Source organism: Molossus molossus, unplaced genomic scaffold (assembly GCF_014108415.1).
Source record: "Molossus molossus isolate mMolMol1 unplaced genomic scaffold, mMolMol1.p scaffold_m16_p_12, whole genome shotgun sequence".
NCBI classification, from domain to species: domain Eukaryota; kingdom Metazoa; phylum Chordata; class Mammalia; order Chiroptera; family Molossidae; genus Molossus; species Molossus molossus.
The window spans coordinates 62,073,039-62,090,336 of record NW_023425347.1 but is presented as its reverse complement, the minus strand read 5'-3'; the positions used below and the strand labels follow the sequence as shown (position 1 = coordinate 62,090,336).

At 38.0% G+C, this 17,298-nt stretch overlaps 1 protein-coding gene across 1 annotated transcript in view; it reads left to right on the top strand.

Moving 5' to 3' along the window:
* The window catches only part of PRKAA2 (protein kinase AMP-activated catalytic subunit alpha 2), a 54,720-nt gene that overhangs the window by 12,896 nt on the left and 24,526 nt on the right, over positions 1-17,298 (top strand). The window contains exon 2 of the mRNA XM_036256070.1: positions 12,467-12,608. Coding sequence (XP_036111963.1) covers positions 12,467-12,608 — 142 coding nt within the window. The remainder of the gene's footprint in view (positions 1-12,466; positions 12,609-17,298) is intronic.

Here is a 17,298-nt window from a genome sequence, read left to right as displayed (position 1 = left end):
CTAGGACACAGTAAACACCCAGAGAATATTTGTTGAATGAGAAATGAATGAATGAACGAATGAGTACACAGACCAACAGAGCGCAAAAACAACTAGGAGAAAAGGTCAAGGATATATGAGTTCTCTCAATAAAAGTTGAGTTCATGTTACATATATCATGGGACTGTTGCAATCCGTGTTTTATTTTCTTGACGTTTGGTAGCTCTTGATGAATAACTTCAGTGTATCTGATCCCGAGTGCACGTCACAGCCCTCCCAGCCTGCGTTCTAACTGAACACAGCAGTTCTCCTTATATGGTTATTCTCATTCACTGTCCTTCCTTCCTTAGCCTATCCCTATTAGGTTCCATCTCTCCTCCGGGCCCTAATTTCCCAACTCAGTGCCGGGTGGGCAAGGATAAACGTGCAAGGTCGCATTCTCGATTTGTTACAATCAGGGAGCCTGGTTGTTGGAGGTCAGGTAGTGTGAGTTTTGAGCGTGGGCTTTGGAGGCAAATACACCATCTTGTCAATCACTGATCTCTAGTTCCTAGTGTTCTCATCTGTGAACTGGGTGTAATAATATTGACCTCCTCAAGTTCTGGTAGTGCTATGTAATCAGTGCCAGATGGAAAGGAAGAAGGTCTTTTGCTTCCTGTTCAGAGAAATTTAAAACTTAAAGGACTTTCAGGAAAAGGACATTTGGAGAAAAGCGATGAGACTGAGTTTTGTTTCACCACGGGCGAAGAAGAAAGGAGACATGGGTTATTTTGGCAGCAGACTGGTGAAGCTGGGGGTCAGAATGTGTGCGTCAGATGACTCCTGATTCCTGAGTGAGGCTTTTGATATAAATGAGTAAGGGTGACTGACACCTGACAAGGCCCTGCTTGCTAACTCATATACAAAATGTTACATGCATTCTAAGTGATTTTTTTACGTAAGTCCTCAATGAATTTTCACAATCCAAACGTACCCATGTAACTACTATGACACAAAAAGTGACCAGTATCCTCCAAAGCCCCTTGTATCTCATTTTAGTTGCTCTTTTCATCTTCCACCCCCACCTAAAGGTATAACCGCTAATCAGAGATTAGTTTCGCTTATTTTTGAACTTTATACTAACAGAATCAGACTTGTGTTTGGCTTTGACTTGAGATTATATTTGTGAGATTTATCCATGTCATCATTTGTTCATTTTCATTGCTGTATATCTTACATTAAGAATATATCATTCCATTATTGATGGGCATTTGGGTGGTGGTTATTTTTGGTTATTATGAATTAAGCTGCTTTGAACATTCTTGTACATGTCTTTTCTCCACTTATATTACTATTTTAGGTAAACATACATATTTAAAATATCACACATAAATATTATTTTAGACTGTTTTTTTCCCCCTACTTCGCATTTCAGATTTTTGTCATTACTGGGCTACTCTTTGAATCATCTGTCATAATTCTCTAGAGTACCATATTCATTTCCATTTAAGTTATTTTGAGTCATGTGCAGTACTATAGCAGGTACCCACAAATAACACATTAGAGCTTTGGTTTTTTAAATTAGTCTTGTAGAGTTATACTTATGAGCTTCACAATGTACTGCTTTTTGACAGTGATCTTTAAAAGGCTTATTTAGTATGATATACATTTGTAAGTGAAATCAATTTTCAGGAATAATTATATTACCATGTCCTTCATAAATATCTTTATTTTTAATTTTTACTGATTCTGTCAAGTGCTTTATCTCAGCTAAGGTTTGATACATGTTTGGGAAAATGTGTCTTTCATACATAATTATTCAAAATAATTTAGAAAGTGCCTTAGTATGAAAGGTTTATGATAACTCAAAGTTGGTAAGAATGTCTTTTTTATCTGAAGTATAACTTTTGGCTAAAACAACAAGTTGTATTTTGAATATGTGATATATTTTGAGAAAATAATTTTGTTGTATCCTTTTTAGTCCAAGTGCTGTTTCTAATCTATTTACCATTTTACCCGTAGCCGCAGGACTCTTAGGAAATGAGAATAAAGCAAACATGTTTCCTCTGAGAATTGTTTTGGAGATAGCAAGATACAGCTTCCTGTTTTCTCCATAAAAACCCTTGTAGGGCATAAATAAGAAAACGCATATCAAGTGCTTAATGTGCATACACATATACACACATATTCATATGTACAAAGTGCCTGAGATGGAGTAGGCACTCTTTTTTGTTATCATTATTACCTGCCTTTTGGAAATACCTTTCTTCCTCCTAATATCATAGCTACCTTTCCCTAAATTGCTTTATTTCCTGGGCCCCAGGATTATCATGTCCTTTCGTTGTGCCTTTGGAGGTCCGGTCTGGCTAGTTCCCTTCTTATAGCAAGCACCCTGTACTTTTCCTTCCATTTCTTATGTCTTTGCTACTTAAAGCATAAGTCCATGGACCAGCACAATTGAGAACTTTAGAGAGACCTCAAAGTACGTGAGAACTTCATATGTGTACATTTCTATTGTGTATATACTTAGGAATGGACTTATTAAGTTAGAGTATGCATGTTAAGTTTCAGTGGAATCTAGAACTGCACAGGGTTCCTTGGGACTTGGGATGTATAGATAAAGCCTCTTATCTGACAGATACTGGCTGCCTCAGATATGAGTGGTTAGCACACTGCGTTTGCCTTCCCCTCTCAAATTCTAAAGCAGCAATATCAGTAGGGTATGAGACCAAAATCTTAGTATCAGTCAGGCATTTCATCCATTGCTATTGAACGTCAGTGACGCGTCAGACACTGCCACCTGGTGAGGAGACAGCTCAATGAGGAGCAGGGCCTGCCCTGAAGGATCTGGGGGGCTTTAGAAGGCGGTCAGTAATGGCGACAAAGCAGGTAATTACAGAAGAGGATGTTAAATGCCAGCATGGAGAGAAGCTGGGAGCCTCTTGGAGGGTCATTTAATACAGCCAAGTTGTTGGGGTGACTGGGGGGACAGGGACTGCTGACTGGAAGAAATGGTACCTGAGCTGAATTTGAAAGACAAATTAGACCTAGACAGGTGAAACATTGGAGACTGGGGACACCAATGGTTCACATGCTTAACAGCATTCATTTACTCCGCTGAGTAAAATCCCGCTAAGTTGACTGGATGCTCATCAATGAGCTAGGCGTGTGTTAGCCTTGAGGAGAGAAAGCACGGCTCATAGGCGAATTCCAAGTAGAGGTGTAAACATTCGAGGCGAGGGAATGGCGTGGGGGGGTCCTGGGAAGAGAGGCGGTGCCTGAATCGCTATTGCTAGATACCATGTGCATAGTCTGAAAACCGTGTGATGCCTGCAGTCTTCCATGCATCAATCCGAGTGCCTCCTTATTTCTACTTTCCAACTGATTAGAGAACATACTGTGAGTAGAAGATAGGCTCCATCCTCCCAGTATCCACGAGCCTCCATTCTGTGTGGTGCCGTAATTAGGTCTGTTTCCCAGAACCTCTGGCAACAGCATCATAAAAAAATTCCTGAATCTTTGCTTTTTGTTTTAATCATCTTGCCTTATCTGTAACTGGAGGGTGTACAGAAAACTAATCTGTTTTTGCTCTTAAAAGTATTTTATAATGTATGGGCGCTGCTCAGAAGCAATTGCCAGTGGAAAGAGAAGTGATTCTAATCTTGGAGTCTGCAGAAGAGGAGATTGTGGAGTTGGCTGAGGACTGATAAGTGTGCCTCCCCTCAGGGCCTGAAATGTAGCCATGCTCATTGCTCACTTCTCCCATTTCTACCCGCTACTGTTTTCCCCTTCACTCCTTGAACCGAGGGCCAATTTCAAGCTCTCACTGTAAGATTGTTCGAACCATAACAGGAACTATTTAACTGGGGCAGTAAAAAAATATGCCTCTCTAACTGCAACAGCTATGTCTCTAGCAGCTCCGCGTGGAATTCTGAGTCCCATTCCCCCCAGTCCTAAGTTAGTATTACATATGGTGTTTAGGTTCTGTAGTAATTTTAATATAATAGTGTTACTGTAGATGTTACAAGTTAAATCTTGTGTGGGAAAACCGTAGGATACAGTATGATTTCATCATCAAGAAACTAGGCTCTAGAATCAGACAGACTTGGATTTAGATACTCATTTTATTCTTTACTAGTCATTTTTAATTTCTGTAAGCCTCAGTTTCCTCATCCATAAAGTTTCCTCTCAGGGTTGTTGTGGGTTAGAATGAAAATGTATGTAAACTATTTAGCATGTGTGCGTACACACAGACATACACCTGCTGGTTGTCCTTCCTGCATCTGTAGGAAAGAATCGTTGACTATCCTTAAATAACCTCCACTGCAAATGACCCTGGAGCTTGTTATGAAGTTGATGCATGTGTCTGAGAAGATCTGCATTACAGAATAAAATTGTAACCGCCGAAGGATGATGCCCCTCTCTTTGTGGTCTGTTTTCAGTTGGAGAGCCTCCAGAGAAATTTAGTATACATTTTTGTAGACTAAATTTTAAGTCATACCATTCCAAATCTACCCTGCAAATGTTAAGAAACTTCTTCGAGCTATGTTTGGTAATGTGGTGATAGACTTGATTTACTTATATAGGCTAATAATTTCCTGGTAGCATAGCTCTGTGAATACTATAGTCCAATGAGGTAACTTTTCAACTGTGAAACAATTTGCTTATAAAGAAATATTGGGCCTTGCAGACACCGTCGTACCGGAACCGCTCAAGCCTTGCCGTGATGAGCCCCATCGTGTATTTCGACATCGCTGTCGATGGCGATCCCTCGGGCCGCGTCACCTTCCAGCTGTTTGTGGACAAAGTTCCAAAGACGGCAGGAAACTTTCGTGTTCTGAGCACTGGGGAAAAAGGATTTGGTTATAAAGGTTCCTCCTTTCACAGAATTATTCCGGTTCCCAGTTGTTCATCTGCACTGCCAAGACGGAGTGGTGGGATGGCAAGCACGTGGTCCTCGGCCAGGTGAAAGACGGCATGGATGTTGTGACAACCATGGAGAGCTTTGGGTCCAGGAATGGCAAGACCAGCAAAAAGGTCACCATTGCTGACTGTGGACAACTCTCATAAATTTGACTTGTGTTTGATCTTAACTACCAGACCATTCCTTCTGTAGCTCAGGAGAGCCACCCCTTCACCCCCATCTGCTTGGAATGTCTGTAATATTCACACTCTTGCCACAGTTCGTTGAGTTCCATATTTTCTTTACTCTTTCCAAGTCTAGCTGGATTTCAGAGTTAAGTTTATGAATATGAAATAAAAACTAAACAATTGTCAAAAAAAAAGAAATATTGTACGTAGGTCAAGGACTTTTGTATAGGCATAGGAAATACATGTGTAATTACTAGTCCTGTAGAGCATAGGGAAGCAAACAGATTTTGTGTGAGTGTGAACTGAAGCTTTCTCTTTCCCAACATAGTTCAAATTATTATATAGTATGTCTGTAACCTTTATATCAGAAGGATATTTTGACAACTCTTTGAGCCTAAAAGATAAACCTATTATAATTCAGTCCTAAAATAATCAATACTTTATTTTTTAACTGTTTCTTTTCTTTACTTTATTAGATGTAAGAATAATTTAAATTATATGACATGTTAAAATTGAAGGAGGAGATCTTTTGTATGAATTAATAAGGAATAGAATGTATAGGTAGAGAAGTGCTCCAAATTATACTTCGTAAAAATATAGGGTCTGTACTTGTGGTAAAAAAAAAAAAAAATGCTAAACTTCATTGGGAATGATATTGGAAATTTGAAAAATTATAGTCTTATCTTTGTGCAAAACAGTCATGTGTGTACAACTACGTAATTCAGCTACATGAAGTCCTGCTTCTCTGCATGAAGAAAAATGTGTCAGAGCTGGAAAGCATCCAGAAGATGGCAACTAAAATCATCTCGAGGCTAGAGGGCTTAAAAGACACATGCCCACCAGTGTGGAACGATCCTGGGGGAAAATCTTAAGAGTCGGAAGGGGAATTAGGCTTAGCTAGTCCAATCTGTTACTTAATGCAGGAATGCATTTTATCGTAATCCTGACAAACGGTGAGCTTCTGCTGTTTAAATGTTGGATGGTACACACTGCTGGGTTTCAGTAGCGTGTGCTCAGGGGTAATTGGGGAGTCTCGTGTCTGGAAAGAAGGGTGGAATAGATACTGGGACAGCCGGCAGCGTGACGAACTGCTTTGTTCACCACTTAAGCCCAAGTGCCTAGTACAGCGCTTACTGTGGGCATTCGTTAAACAGTTCTCCCATGGGCGAGTGAGCCTTGTGCTCCCGTCAGAACAGGTATTGATCTGAAGACTAACTTACATGCAGATAACTTATGGCAAATTTGTCCATCCTTAGTGTTTTTTAATGTTCGTTCTCATCTATGTTCTCCCTTTACAAAGAAGGTATCCCTAACAGTCTTCGGACAGATATCATACCATACAAAACTTATTTCAGCTTCTTTATTGCTGATGTTTTCCCCCAACCAAATAGAGGCCAAGTAAACCTCTCTGCTCATGGCTTTGATCTACACAGTCCTGGCATGTTGAAGGTACTCAGTAAAATGGTTTTAGATTGAATAAATTAATGGGAATAAAGCTCTGATAAATGGAAGCCTAGAAAAGTTCACAGCTATAATACACACAGGAGAAATTCTTAGTTTTAAATCTGTTTATATTATAAAAATCTTAGGAATATTTATTGGATGTCAGGTAGAATGTGATTGTGAGACAACTACTTGGATTTAACTATAAGTATGTACTCACTCATTTAACAAGTTATTAAAGAATAGAGGCTAGTGTAGTTTAGCAAAATGAGGTGGTATTCTTAATCCATTTGATTCCTGACATCAGACACCCCTTTAGCTTATCAGTGTGCTTAACTATTTCAGGGGATAATATCATTTCTTTTCCATTGTTTCATGTGGAAAATTTTCTGGAGATATAAAGATAAATTATTTTCTCAGATACCATAGACAAAGTAATGCCTTTAGAATTTTATAATTTAATTAAAATTTAGCTTTATTGAAGTATAATTGATAAAATTATAAGATGTTTAAAGTGTACATCATGATTATTTGATATATGTATATATTGTGAAAGGATTCTTCCAACTAATTAACATGTCCATTACCTCACATATTTATATATTTATAAATTTTTCTGTGAGAATATTTTAGTTTCCCCCTCTTATCAAAGTTTAATTATATAATATAGTTGTTATCAACTATAGTCACCATGTTTGACATTAGATTCACAGATCTTACTTATCTTAACAAAGGAAAGTGTATGCCTTTTTACCAATTTCTATTTTCCCTACCCCAGAGCCCCTGGCAACCACTTTTTGACTGTTTCTATGAGTTTGACCTTTTTTTTTTTTTTAAGATTCCACGTATAAGTGATAACATACAATATTTGTCTTTCTCTGTCCGGCTTATTTCACTTAGTATAATGACCTCAAGGTCCATCCATATTGTTGCAAATAGGATTTCCTTCTTTCTTATGACTAAATAATAAGTCCATTGTATATGTGTATACCACATCTTCATTCATTCATTTGTTGATGGATACATAGATAGTTTCCATTTCTTGGCTATTGTGAGTAATGTTGCAATAGATACGGGAGTGCAGCTATTTTTTCTGATATCCTGTTCTCATTTCCTTTCAATAGCTACCCAGAAGTGGGATTGCTGATTATATGTTACATCTGTTTTTAGTTTTTTGAGGAATTCCCATACTGTTTTCCATAGTGACTGTGCCAATTTACATTCTCATCAACAGTGTATGAGGGTTTCCTTTTCTCTACATCCTGTCTAACACTTCTTGTCTTTTTGATGATACTGAATTTGCATTTCCTTAATGATTTATTCAGAGTTGAGCACCTTTCCATGTACATGTTGACCATTTGTATGTCACCTAAGGAAAAAATGCTGTTCAGTTCCTTTGCCCATTTTTTAAATTGAAATTGTAATTTTTGCTATTGAGTTATGTGAATTTGTAGCCCCTTATCAGCTATGTGATTTGCAGATACTTTTTCCAATTCAGTAGGTAGGTTGCCTTTTTATTGTGTTAATGGTTTCATTTACTGTGTGGTTCTTTAGTTTGATTTAGTCCCACTTGTTTATTTTTGCTTTTGTTGTCAAAAAAAAAAAATTCTTGCCAAGACCAATGTCAAGGAGCTTACCCATCTTGTTTTCTTCTAGAATTTTTATGGTTTCCTGTCTTACATTTAAGTTTTTAAACCATTATGAGTTGTTTTTGTGTAACATGTTAGATGAGGGTTTAGTTTCATTCTTTATGGAGCTGTCCAGTTTTTGCAGCACCATTTATTGAAGAGACTATCTTTTCCCCATTGTATATTTTTTACTCTTTCATCATAAATTAAATAATATATATGCATGGGTTTATTTCTGGGCTCTCTATTCCACTGATCTAGGTGACTGTTTTTATGTCAGTATCATATTGTTTGATTACTATAGCTTTGTAATATTGTTTGAAATCTGGAAGTATGATGCCTCCAGCTTTGTTCTTCTTTCTCAAGATTGCTTTGGCTATTCAGGGTCTTTTTTGGTCCCATACAAATTTCAGGATTGTTTTTTCTATTTCTGTGAAAAGTGCCGTTGGAGTTTTTCTAGGGATTGCATTAAATCTGTAGGTTGCTTTGGGTAGTATGGACATTTTCACCGTATTATTTCTTTTGATCCATAGACATGGAATATCTTTCTGTTTATTTGTCATCTTCAATTTCTTTTACCGATGTTTTATAGCTTTCAGTGTATAGATCTTTCATCTCCTTAGTTAAATTTATTCCTATGTACTTTATTTTTGATGTAGTTGTAAATGGGATTATTTTTTAATTTCTCCTTCTGCTAGGTTGTTGTCAGCATGTAGAAATGCAGTTGATTTTTGTATATTGACTGTATCCTGCACTTTTATCAAATTTGTTGACAAAATAATACTTTATCATTATATTATTTTCTGAGTGAAATCATTCACTTTTGATTTCCTTGTTTTTCTGTTTAAGTATATGGCCTTAAAAAAAATCCACCTATATATTTGGCTTTTAGAGTCCTTGGCCTTCTTTGATCTGAAAGACCACATATATTCTCAGTAGACAGTAATTTTAATGATCAAATGGGAATGGAAGAATTAAACTCTTCTTCCAGTTTGCATCGATGAGGAGATTGTAGCATTGGTTACTTTTATTGATGCTTTCAGGGATCTGAGGAGAGAGACATACATGTTAGGCCACCCAGGCAAATGTTTGGGTATTATAAAATTCCCAAAGGTTAGTAATAAACAACCCAGGCATCAACAAACCATTTAGGTTATCTCAATTGAGTAGAAATCAACAATGATTTTTCTGAAATCAACAATGAGTTTCTGGAGGCTGGGACGCACATTTTGTAATGTTAGTAAGTTAGGTTTGCTTGAACTTGATTTTTCCCAATTCGTTTGTCTTATATGCAAGTAAAGTAACTTTCAATATTCATTAATGACTTTGAGACAGTAAATTGTTGCTTGAAACATCGTATAGGTCAAAGTAATCTCCAGTGTGACAAGAAACTTGGTTCTTCCTAGGCTAGCCCTTCCCATACTGGGACTGCTCTGATGGGGGCGCTATTTTGTTGTGATAAAGCATGCTGCCTCTGAACTGAAGCCAGACAGTCTGAGATCAAATGTTTTCTACCGCTTACTATGTCACCTCGGATGAGTTATTTGTTTAACTTCTGTGTCTTGGGTTTCTCATCTGTGCAATGGAGGAGAATAGCATATCACAGAGTTGTGGGGTTGACTGAGCAGGGCATTTAGCACTTGGAATAATGTTTAGTACATAATAAACAATAAATATCATCATGTATGTCATTGTGATTTACATATTTGTCAAAATGATTTGAAACTTGACTCTAATAAATATGTAGGAGATACTGTCACCTGACTCCTTGGTTTCTGGCATATAGGCTGTGTGTGGCCAAGTGAAATGAAGGACATAGGTTTGGTGGAGGAAGGGGAGCATAATGCTGAGTTTAGTTCTGAACAAATGGAATTTGAAGCATTTGTGGGATGCAGATCTTGAAATATCTGAATTTGAAGAAGGGAGCGGAGTCGTTGGTGTATGAGTAGTAATTAAAACTATGAGAGATGAATGAGATAACTTTTAAGGATCTACCTTTGCCTAGGTCAGAAACCTGGGGACACTAACTTGTAACGAACAATGCAGAGGTCGTGACAGAGACCCCTGAGAGTTAGGAGGTGAATAAGGGGAGAACAGTACCACCAAAAAGAGAGAGTGATCAGTGTAACAGAAATTACAGGTGACCCTTGAACAATGTAGGGATTAGGGGCGCTGAACCCCTGTGCAGTAGAAAATCCACATATAACGTTTGACTCCCCCCTGACTTAACTGCTGTTGACTGGAAGCCTTACCAATAACATAAATAGTATTTTTAACACATTTTGTATATTATATGCATAATATATTCTTACTGTAAGATAAAGTAAGCTAGTGAAAAAATGTTACTAAGAAAATCATAAGGAAGAGAAAGTACATTTATTTACAGTATTTATTGGGAGGATAAAAAATAAACTGTGTATAAGTGGATCCGCAAGGCTCAAACACATGTTGTTCATGGGCCAACTGTACAGCCATCTGTATAAAGAAGTATAAATGGCTTGAGAATTAATGAGTTGTTTGTGACCCTGTGGTTTTGGTAGAAGAGTGGAGGCCGAAGCCAGATAGTGAAGTTAGGGATGTGATAAGGGCGGAAGAAGACAATACCTGTAGACTGCTGTTTTCAGAAATTTTGATGAGACAGATCTTGGAAACCATAGGAAGGTACAAGGTAAATGGGAGATTTGGGGGAAGGATAGGATATTGATAGGCCGAGAAGGAACTATTAGAGAAGAAAAAGGTTGAATATAAGGAGAGTGTAGAAAAGATGGATTCACACGCACAAGTTGATCAGACTGGCCTGGACCAGGAGGAGGGCCAAACATCTCCGAGGCTAGAGGACAGCAGATGTGCCTATGTATACGCCTTTGAGATGGAGGGAATCGCTCCTCATCACTACATGTTTTCTCCAAAGAAATGAAAGGGGGGAAAGGGCTCAGAGGTTGAATAGGAGTTGTGAAGAGCATGGTGAGCGCTTGGAATAGTAATTGAAGGAAATAGGAGAGGGAGGTTGAAACATTTGTTCCCCAAACGAGGGATTAAGAAAAAATCTAAGCAGTATTTAAGTATATCACTAGCAGTACCGGTACTATGAATGTGTTCTATGAAAGAGTATTGTTTCATTTAATGCAACATATTTAGCAATAGGTATGTACAAAACACTGTGCTGTGTACTTCCTGGGAGATTCAGATGAATACTGACTGTCTCATTCAAGGAAGGTATGAACTGATAGCTTATGTACTATGATTTGTTAAAAACACAGATATTTTTAATAGCCTAGACATGATAAATGACACATAAGCTTCATCAACATACTATGAGGGTTTGAAAGAAGTAGAGATTCCATCAAAGAGGGAAAAATATGTTGGATTTCTTCCAATAGGGGAAGATTTTATGGAAAATACCAACAAAAGGGCTACTCATGAATTTTCTGAGGAAATAGTAATGAAACTAGTATGAGTTTTTAATTTTACAGCAATCATATATTCTTCCTTTTTTTTTTTTTTATCCTCACCCAAGGACATTTTTCCATTTTTTTGTTCAGATAGAGTGGGAGGGAGAGAGAGGAAGACAGAGAGAGAGAGAGAGAGAGAGAAACATTGATGTGAAAGGGACACACCGAGTGGCTGCCACCCGCACGACCAACCAGAGCCGGGGACAAACTGCAACCGAGGTACGTGCCCTTAGCGGGAACCGAACCCGGGTCTTTCTGGACCATAGGCCGATGCTCTAACCGCTGAGCCAAACTGGCCAGGGAAATCATATATTCTTCTATAATACAGTGGCATTAACCAGAAGAGTAGAAATAAAGAGATTCATAAGACATAGTGAATTCTAGTCTATCCAAGGTCTTCCAAATGTGACTGTATTTTTGTGTAGGAAGAGAGAATTCAGTAATCCTTTCCACAAATATTTAGTGAACAGCGCTGTGCTAGGTGCTAAGGATACAGAGGTGACTCCGATACAGTTTCCCACTGGCTCAGCCGACCAGTGTGGCTCAGTTGGTTGGGTATTGTTCTGTGCACCAAAAGTTGGCTGGTTCCATTCCCAGTAGGGGACATGCAGGAGGCAGCCGATCAAAGTTCTGCTCTCACATTGATGTTTCTCTTTCTCTCTCTCTCTCTCCCTTCTCCTATCTTTAAAAAAGGATACAGTTTCTGTCCTCAAGGAGTGCATCCTCTAGTAGAAGAGATGGAAGTGAAAAGAGATAACTTATTTCTATGCAAGAAACGATATAAAAGTGGTATATATGAGTTAAGGAACTTGGGGCTGCCGTGGAAGGAAGTATGAATAAGTGATTATGTTGCTATGACAACAGTTTTTTCTTTCTTTCTTTTTTTTTTTTTAGTTGGAGAACATCAGTTGACAGGCCATAAAGTGGCAGTTAAAATCTTAAATAGACAGAAGATTCGCAGTTTAGATGTTGTTGGAAAAATAAAGCGGGAAATTCAAAATCTAAAACTCTTTCGTCATCCTCATATTATCAAACTGTAAGTATGTTTGTACCCAGTAAAACAAAAGAGAAACTGTCTTGAGATACTATTTATGAATTTATAAATAGTTGTTTATTTTTAATTAACCTTTTATAAACATACTTTTCATATTTATATTGAGCAAGTATTAATGTATTTAACCTCCATCAATTCTTCATTTGCATATTTTTGGTTTAAATCGAAAGTTACTGTTTCAGAATTGGTACTGTTTTCAAGTAATGAATGCAGCCTTGGAAGTTGACTCACTTTAAAGTTCTTTTAGGAGTTTGATAGTCCTAGATTCATTTTGTTATTTTTTTTCTAGTCAATTTTCATGAACGAATCAGAGTATTTTCTCTTTAAAAGTAACTGCTGGTAGAAAGTAACTGGTGAAGATTATCCACCATAGTATATTATTTGCGAAACACCAATATTACTTTAATTACTGACAGTAAAGCTCTTAGGAAGGCAAATGTATTTTGGGGGGATAAGACAAGTTACAAACTTAAAAGATAATTAAATATTAGAGATGAATACATAAGCTAATTAATTAAATTGAAAGATACATAATTTAAAGTTAACTAGACCCATAAAAAATTTAGACATTCGATATACAAGTGTTCCTTTAAATCATTTGAAGTTGTAGTTTAGTGTGTACTAAGAAAATGTGATATGCTAAAGACTGAAAATTGTCTTTGTTTTTTATCTTAAAGCTTGGATAGAGTTTTATAAAATAGTATTACTCTTATTGAGTACCTGATAATGGCTAGGAATTATATTGAGCATTTTATATATGTAATTTTACTTTATCCTCATGGTAAGTCTATGTAGGTATTAGTATCTTCATTTTATAGGTAAGGATATTGCCTATAAGGATATGTAGAGAGTGTTGGCAACTTGTCCATAATCAGATAGCTAGTAAGTTGCAGAGCTGGTAATTGAGTGCATATCTGATTCCAAACTCCATGCTGTTAATATCTATTCCAGTACTCCAGTCTTCACAAAACTGACTTATATAAATCTCTTTTAAAGGAAAAATAAATGTGTGGATTCCTAGTTTTACCTAATTATTTTTAATATATAGTCCTGCATAGCATGGTGATGTTTTGGCCAACGACGAAACACGTGTACTACATGGCCCATATGATTATAATGGAGCAAAATTTCCTATAAGAAGTTGAAGATGTGTTGTTCAGGAGGAATGTTTTGTCTCTGATGGGAGCAATGTCTTTGGGGCTTGGCAGTAGATTTCTTCTCATCCACAGCACCTCAATTTTGAGTGCACAGATTATATCCCAGTCATTAGTCACTGACCTGTTCAGCACAGAGGAGCCTGCTCCCCTAAGCACTACATATTTAGAGGGTGCTACAGCCCTCCCAGATCTAGCTTGCTGGTCTTCAGAGTGCATTGCTGTAGATTCTTTGTTGAGGACCTGAAGGCCTGGACATGGAGATAGGTTCACAGGAGGTGCCCTAGCAAGTATGAAGTGCCACTGCCTTGTTAGTAAAAGCCCTCTGGGGTGGGAAAAGCTACCTGCCCCTGCACTTCGGAAATATTTTCAGGTTGTAGTGATGTAAGGCGAAGACAAGTGTTATTTCTTCCATCAATTCAGTATCAACTCTTTGTACCAGAAGGGGTCAGTGGATCCAAATGGAACCAAAATCAAATTTCCAAAGTTAAAATATTGAATCCTTGGTTCTATGCTTCTTATATTTCTTTTCATTTATAGGTTGCTCCTCCATCTCTGTTTTTTCTTTTTTATGAATACCACAAAATGTCTTGCCCTGGCCTGTGTGGCTCAGTTGGTTGGAGTGCCATTCTGTACATCAAAAGGTGGCAGGTTCGAGTCCTAGTCAGGGCACATACCCAGGTTGCGGGTTCCATCCCCAGTGGGGGCGCGTGCAGGAGGCAACCAATTGATGTTTCTCTCTTACATTGTCACATCAATGTTTCTGTCTACCTCTCCCCCAACCCCTCCTTTCCTTCTCTAAATATCAATAAATATATTTTTTAAAGAGCTTTAAAAAAAGAAACAAAGAATTAAATATAATCTCCATGTGCTTATAGCTTTGACATAATTATGAAACCAAAATAAATTTACAATTTAGGTACAACTGAAACAGTGAAGTGAATGAAGTCCATAGTATCTGTAGTCTAGTGTGACAAATAAGTGTTTTGCAGAACCCAATCACTGTTAGTTAAATAGTAGAACTAGCAGAAGGAGGTCCAGTACTATATTTTTATTTTGCTTCGAATAATATCATTGCAGAGAAAGCCTGTTTATAGAAGTATACTCTAAAAGAAAGCAGTATTAATGCCTTTGAGGCTTTGTTTGCTTGTAGTCCATTATAATCAGAAATTATATTTAGCCTAAACTTTGTTACTGAACACTTTTTGATGCCAGTGTTAATGGGGAACAACTTGATAAACCTGTTGGTACACCCTTTATGCTTCATTACAAGACTAGCAGAATAGCTGTGGTAGGCAAACAGTGGCCCCCAAGATGTCCTAATCCCCAGAACCTTGAGTGTGTTACATTACATGACAAAGGAGAATTAAGTTTTAGACTTGTCAACATAAGAAGGTCCAAACCTGTAGAGAATTTTTATAAAAAATGGAGTCAGAGCATATTCCCAGAAGCAAGATCTCAACAGACTGAAAGAAACGCTTCTGAGAGAACCAGTTTGAAGTTTCTTTCATGCATTTGAAATTAAGGAGGGTCACGACGATTAGGTTAAGTAAGGAGGATTACATGAAGGTGGGAGAAGGCAAGGTAGGAATTGGACTACAGTAAAGATTATGTGCTGTCTTAAGGGTGGTCATGCTTTAGAAGGAGGGATCTGTAAGGGGTATTTCAAAGGTATGTTGACCTAGATGCACAGAAACAATGGATAGGGCTTGCTTAAGGCAAAGATAAGCCTTTAACTAAAGAAGTTATATGCCTGGGGCGTGACTACCCACCTTGACCAGTTAGGAATTTATGATCAGATCTCCCTATGAGGTTATTTTCTATAGAACCCCATTTTTGTCCGCAGATTTAAGGTTGCTAATCAGCTGACCTTAAAATAGGGAGATTTTCCTGGATTATCTAGGCAGGCCCAATGGAATCACAATGGTCTTTAAAAAGTGGAAGGGGGAGTCCGAAGAGTCAGCAAGGTCAGAGGGGTAAGATGTGAGAAGGACTCACTAGCTGTTTCTGGCTTTGAAGATGGAGGAGGGGGGCATGAGATGAGGGATACAGCGGTCTCTCGATGTTGGGAAATATAAGGATTTCTCCCTGGAGCCTCCAGAAGGCAATGCAGCCCCCGTGACACCTTGAGTTTGGCCCCATGAGACATGTGTCAGACTTCAAACCTGTAAAACTATAAGAAAATATATGTTTGTTATTTTAAGCCACCACATTTGAAGTATGGAAACAATAGGGAAACAGTAGCATTCCTGAAATGCTTCAGTCAGTGGCTGATCCTCCTATTGCTGGGATTTGGAATGTGCATTTAGTCTTGACTCTCACTAGCTATATTTACTGCTAGTGCACTGTTGCAGATTGGTATGTTCAATAATGGGGCCCATTCAGTGCATCGTCCCTACAGCACAAGTAAGCCACTGACTGTTCAGAGGAAGCTTTTCTTGGGTTTGGTGTGCCATTGGGTAACCTGTGATGACTCAGTTCCCAGCCACTGCCATGGAAGCTTCACTCTAACAGTAAGCTTCAGTGTTATTTTGTCTTCCCTTGGAGTCCATGTGATCATAAACATAAACAAGAAATGAGGCCCCTGAAATGGCATGGCAGTACTTGATTACAAGGTATTATCTAGGACCTATATTTTAGATGATCCAGAATATGTATATATAGGATTTTTAAGATTACCATAAGAATTAAAATACAACCTGTGAGCCCCGTGACTCATGTCTCTGGTTCTCTGTTTCCTTGACTTTGAAATGGGGACACCTCACGATGTTGTTTGAGGATTAAATGTGTTTGCACTGGTATAATGCCTAGTGTGTGACGTGCTTTGGCCCAAAGCAGGAATTGGCAACCTATGAGCTGATTCCAGTTTCCTTTCATGATTCTGAGTGGTTTTCAGTTAACATATATCATTCATATGTGCTCTTGACTTTGTTGGTAGCAACTTTCTTCTAGTTCTTGAGTGACTTCTGAGCTACATTCTTTGTTCTTCGGTGATGAGTGGCTACTCCCTGTAAGAGGAGAAAACTAGGAAACCAGACTAACAGTCTCACGTCCCAAAGTGAGAAGGGAGCGAAATCTATGTATTTACCCTGTTTCTTGACCTCCTTGCTTAGAATGCCACCCTGAAGGACCCCCAGGAAATTTTTCCCACTTAGGATATGAGTCCTAGTTTCGGTGCTGTTCTTACCACCAGATCAGATTTTGTCAGGAGGCAGTTGCTGTTGTCACGAGGATTTATTTTTGATGTCATATCTACCAGTGTTTGCTTGCCTCAATTTCTATAATTATTTATAATTGTTTAATTTTGCTTTGACTCTCTCATTCTGGTTTAGAATTATTTAATTATTTGCTACTTTGTTTTGTTGCAGGAGTTATAGAACCTTCCTAGGGTTGGCAGAGGTGAATGTGATGTTTTAAAGCTCTGGCTTCCTGCCTCACGCTTAATCCATTCAGCAACATTGCCTCTTCAATTGTGGATCTGAATTAAAAAGGAAAAAAGCACTCTCATGAATTCTTGC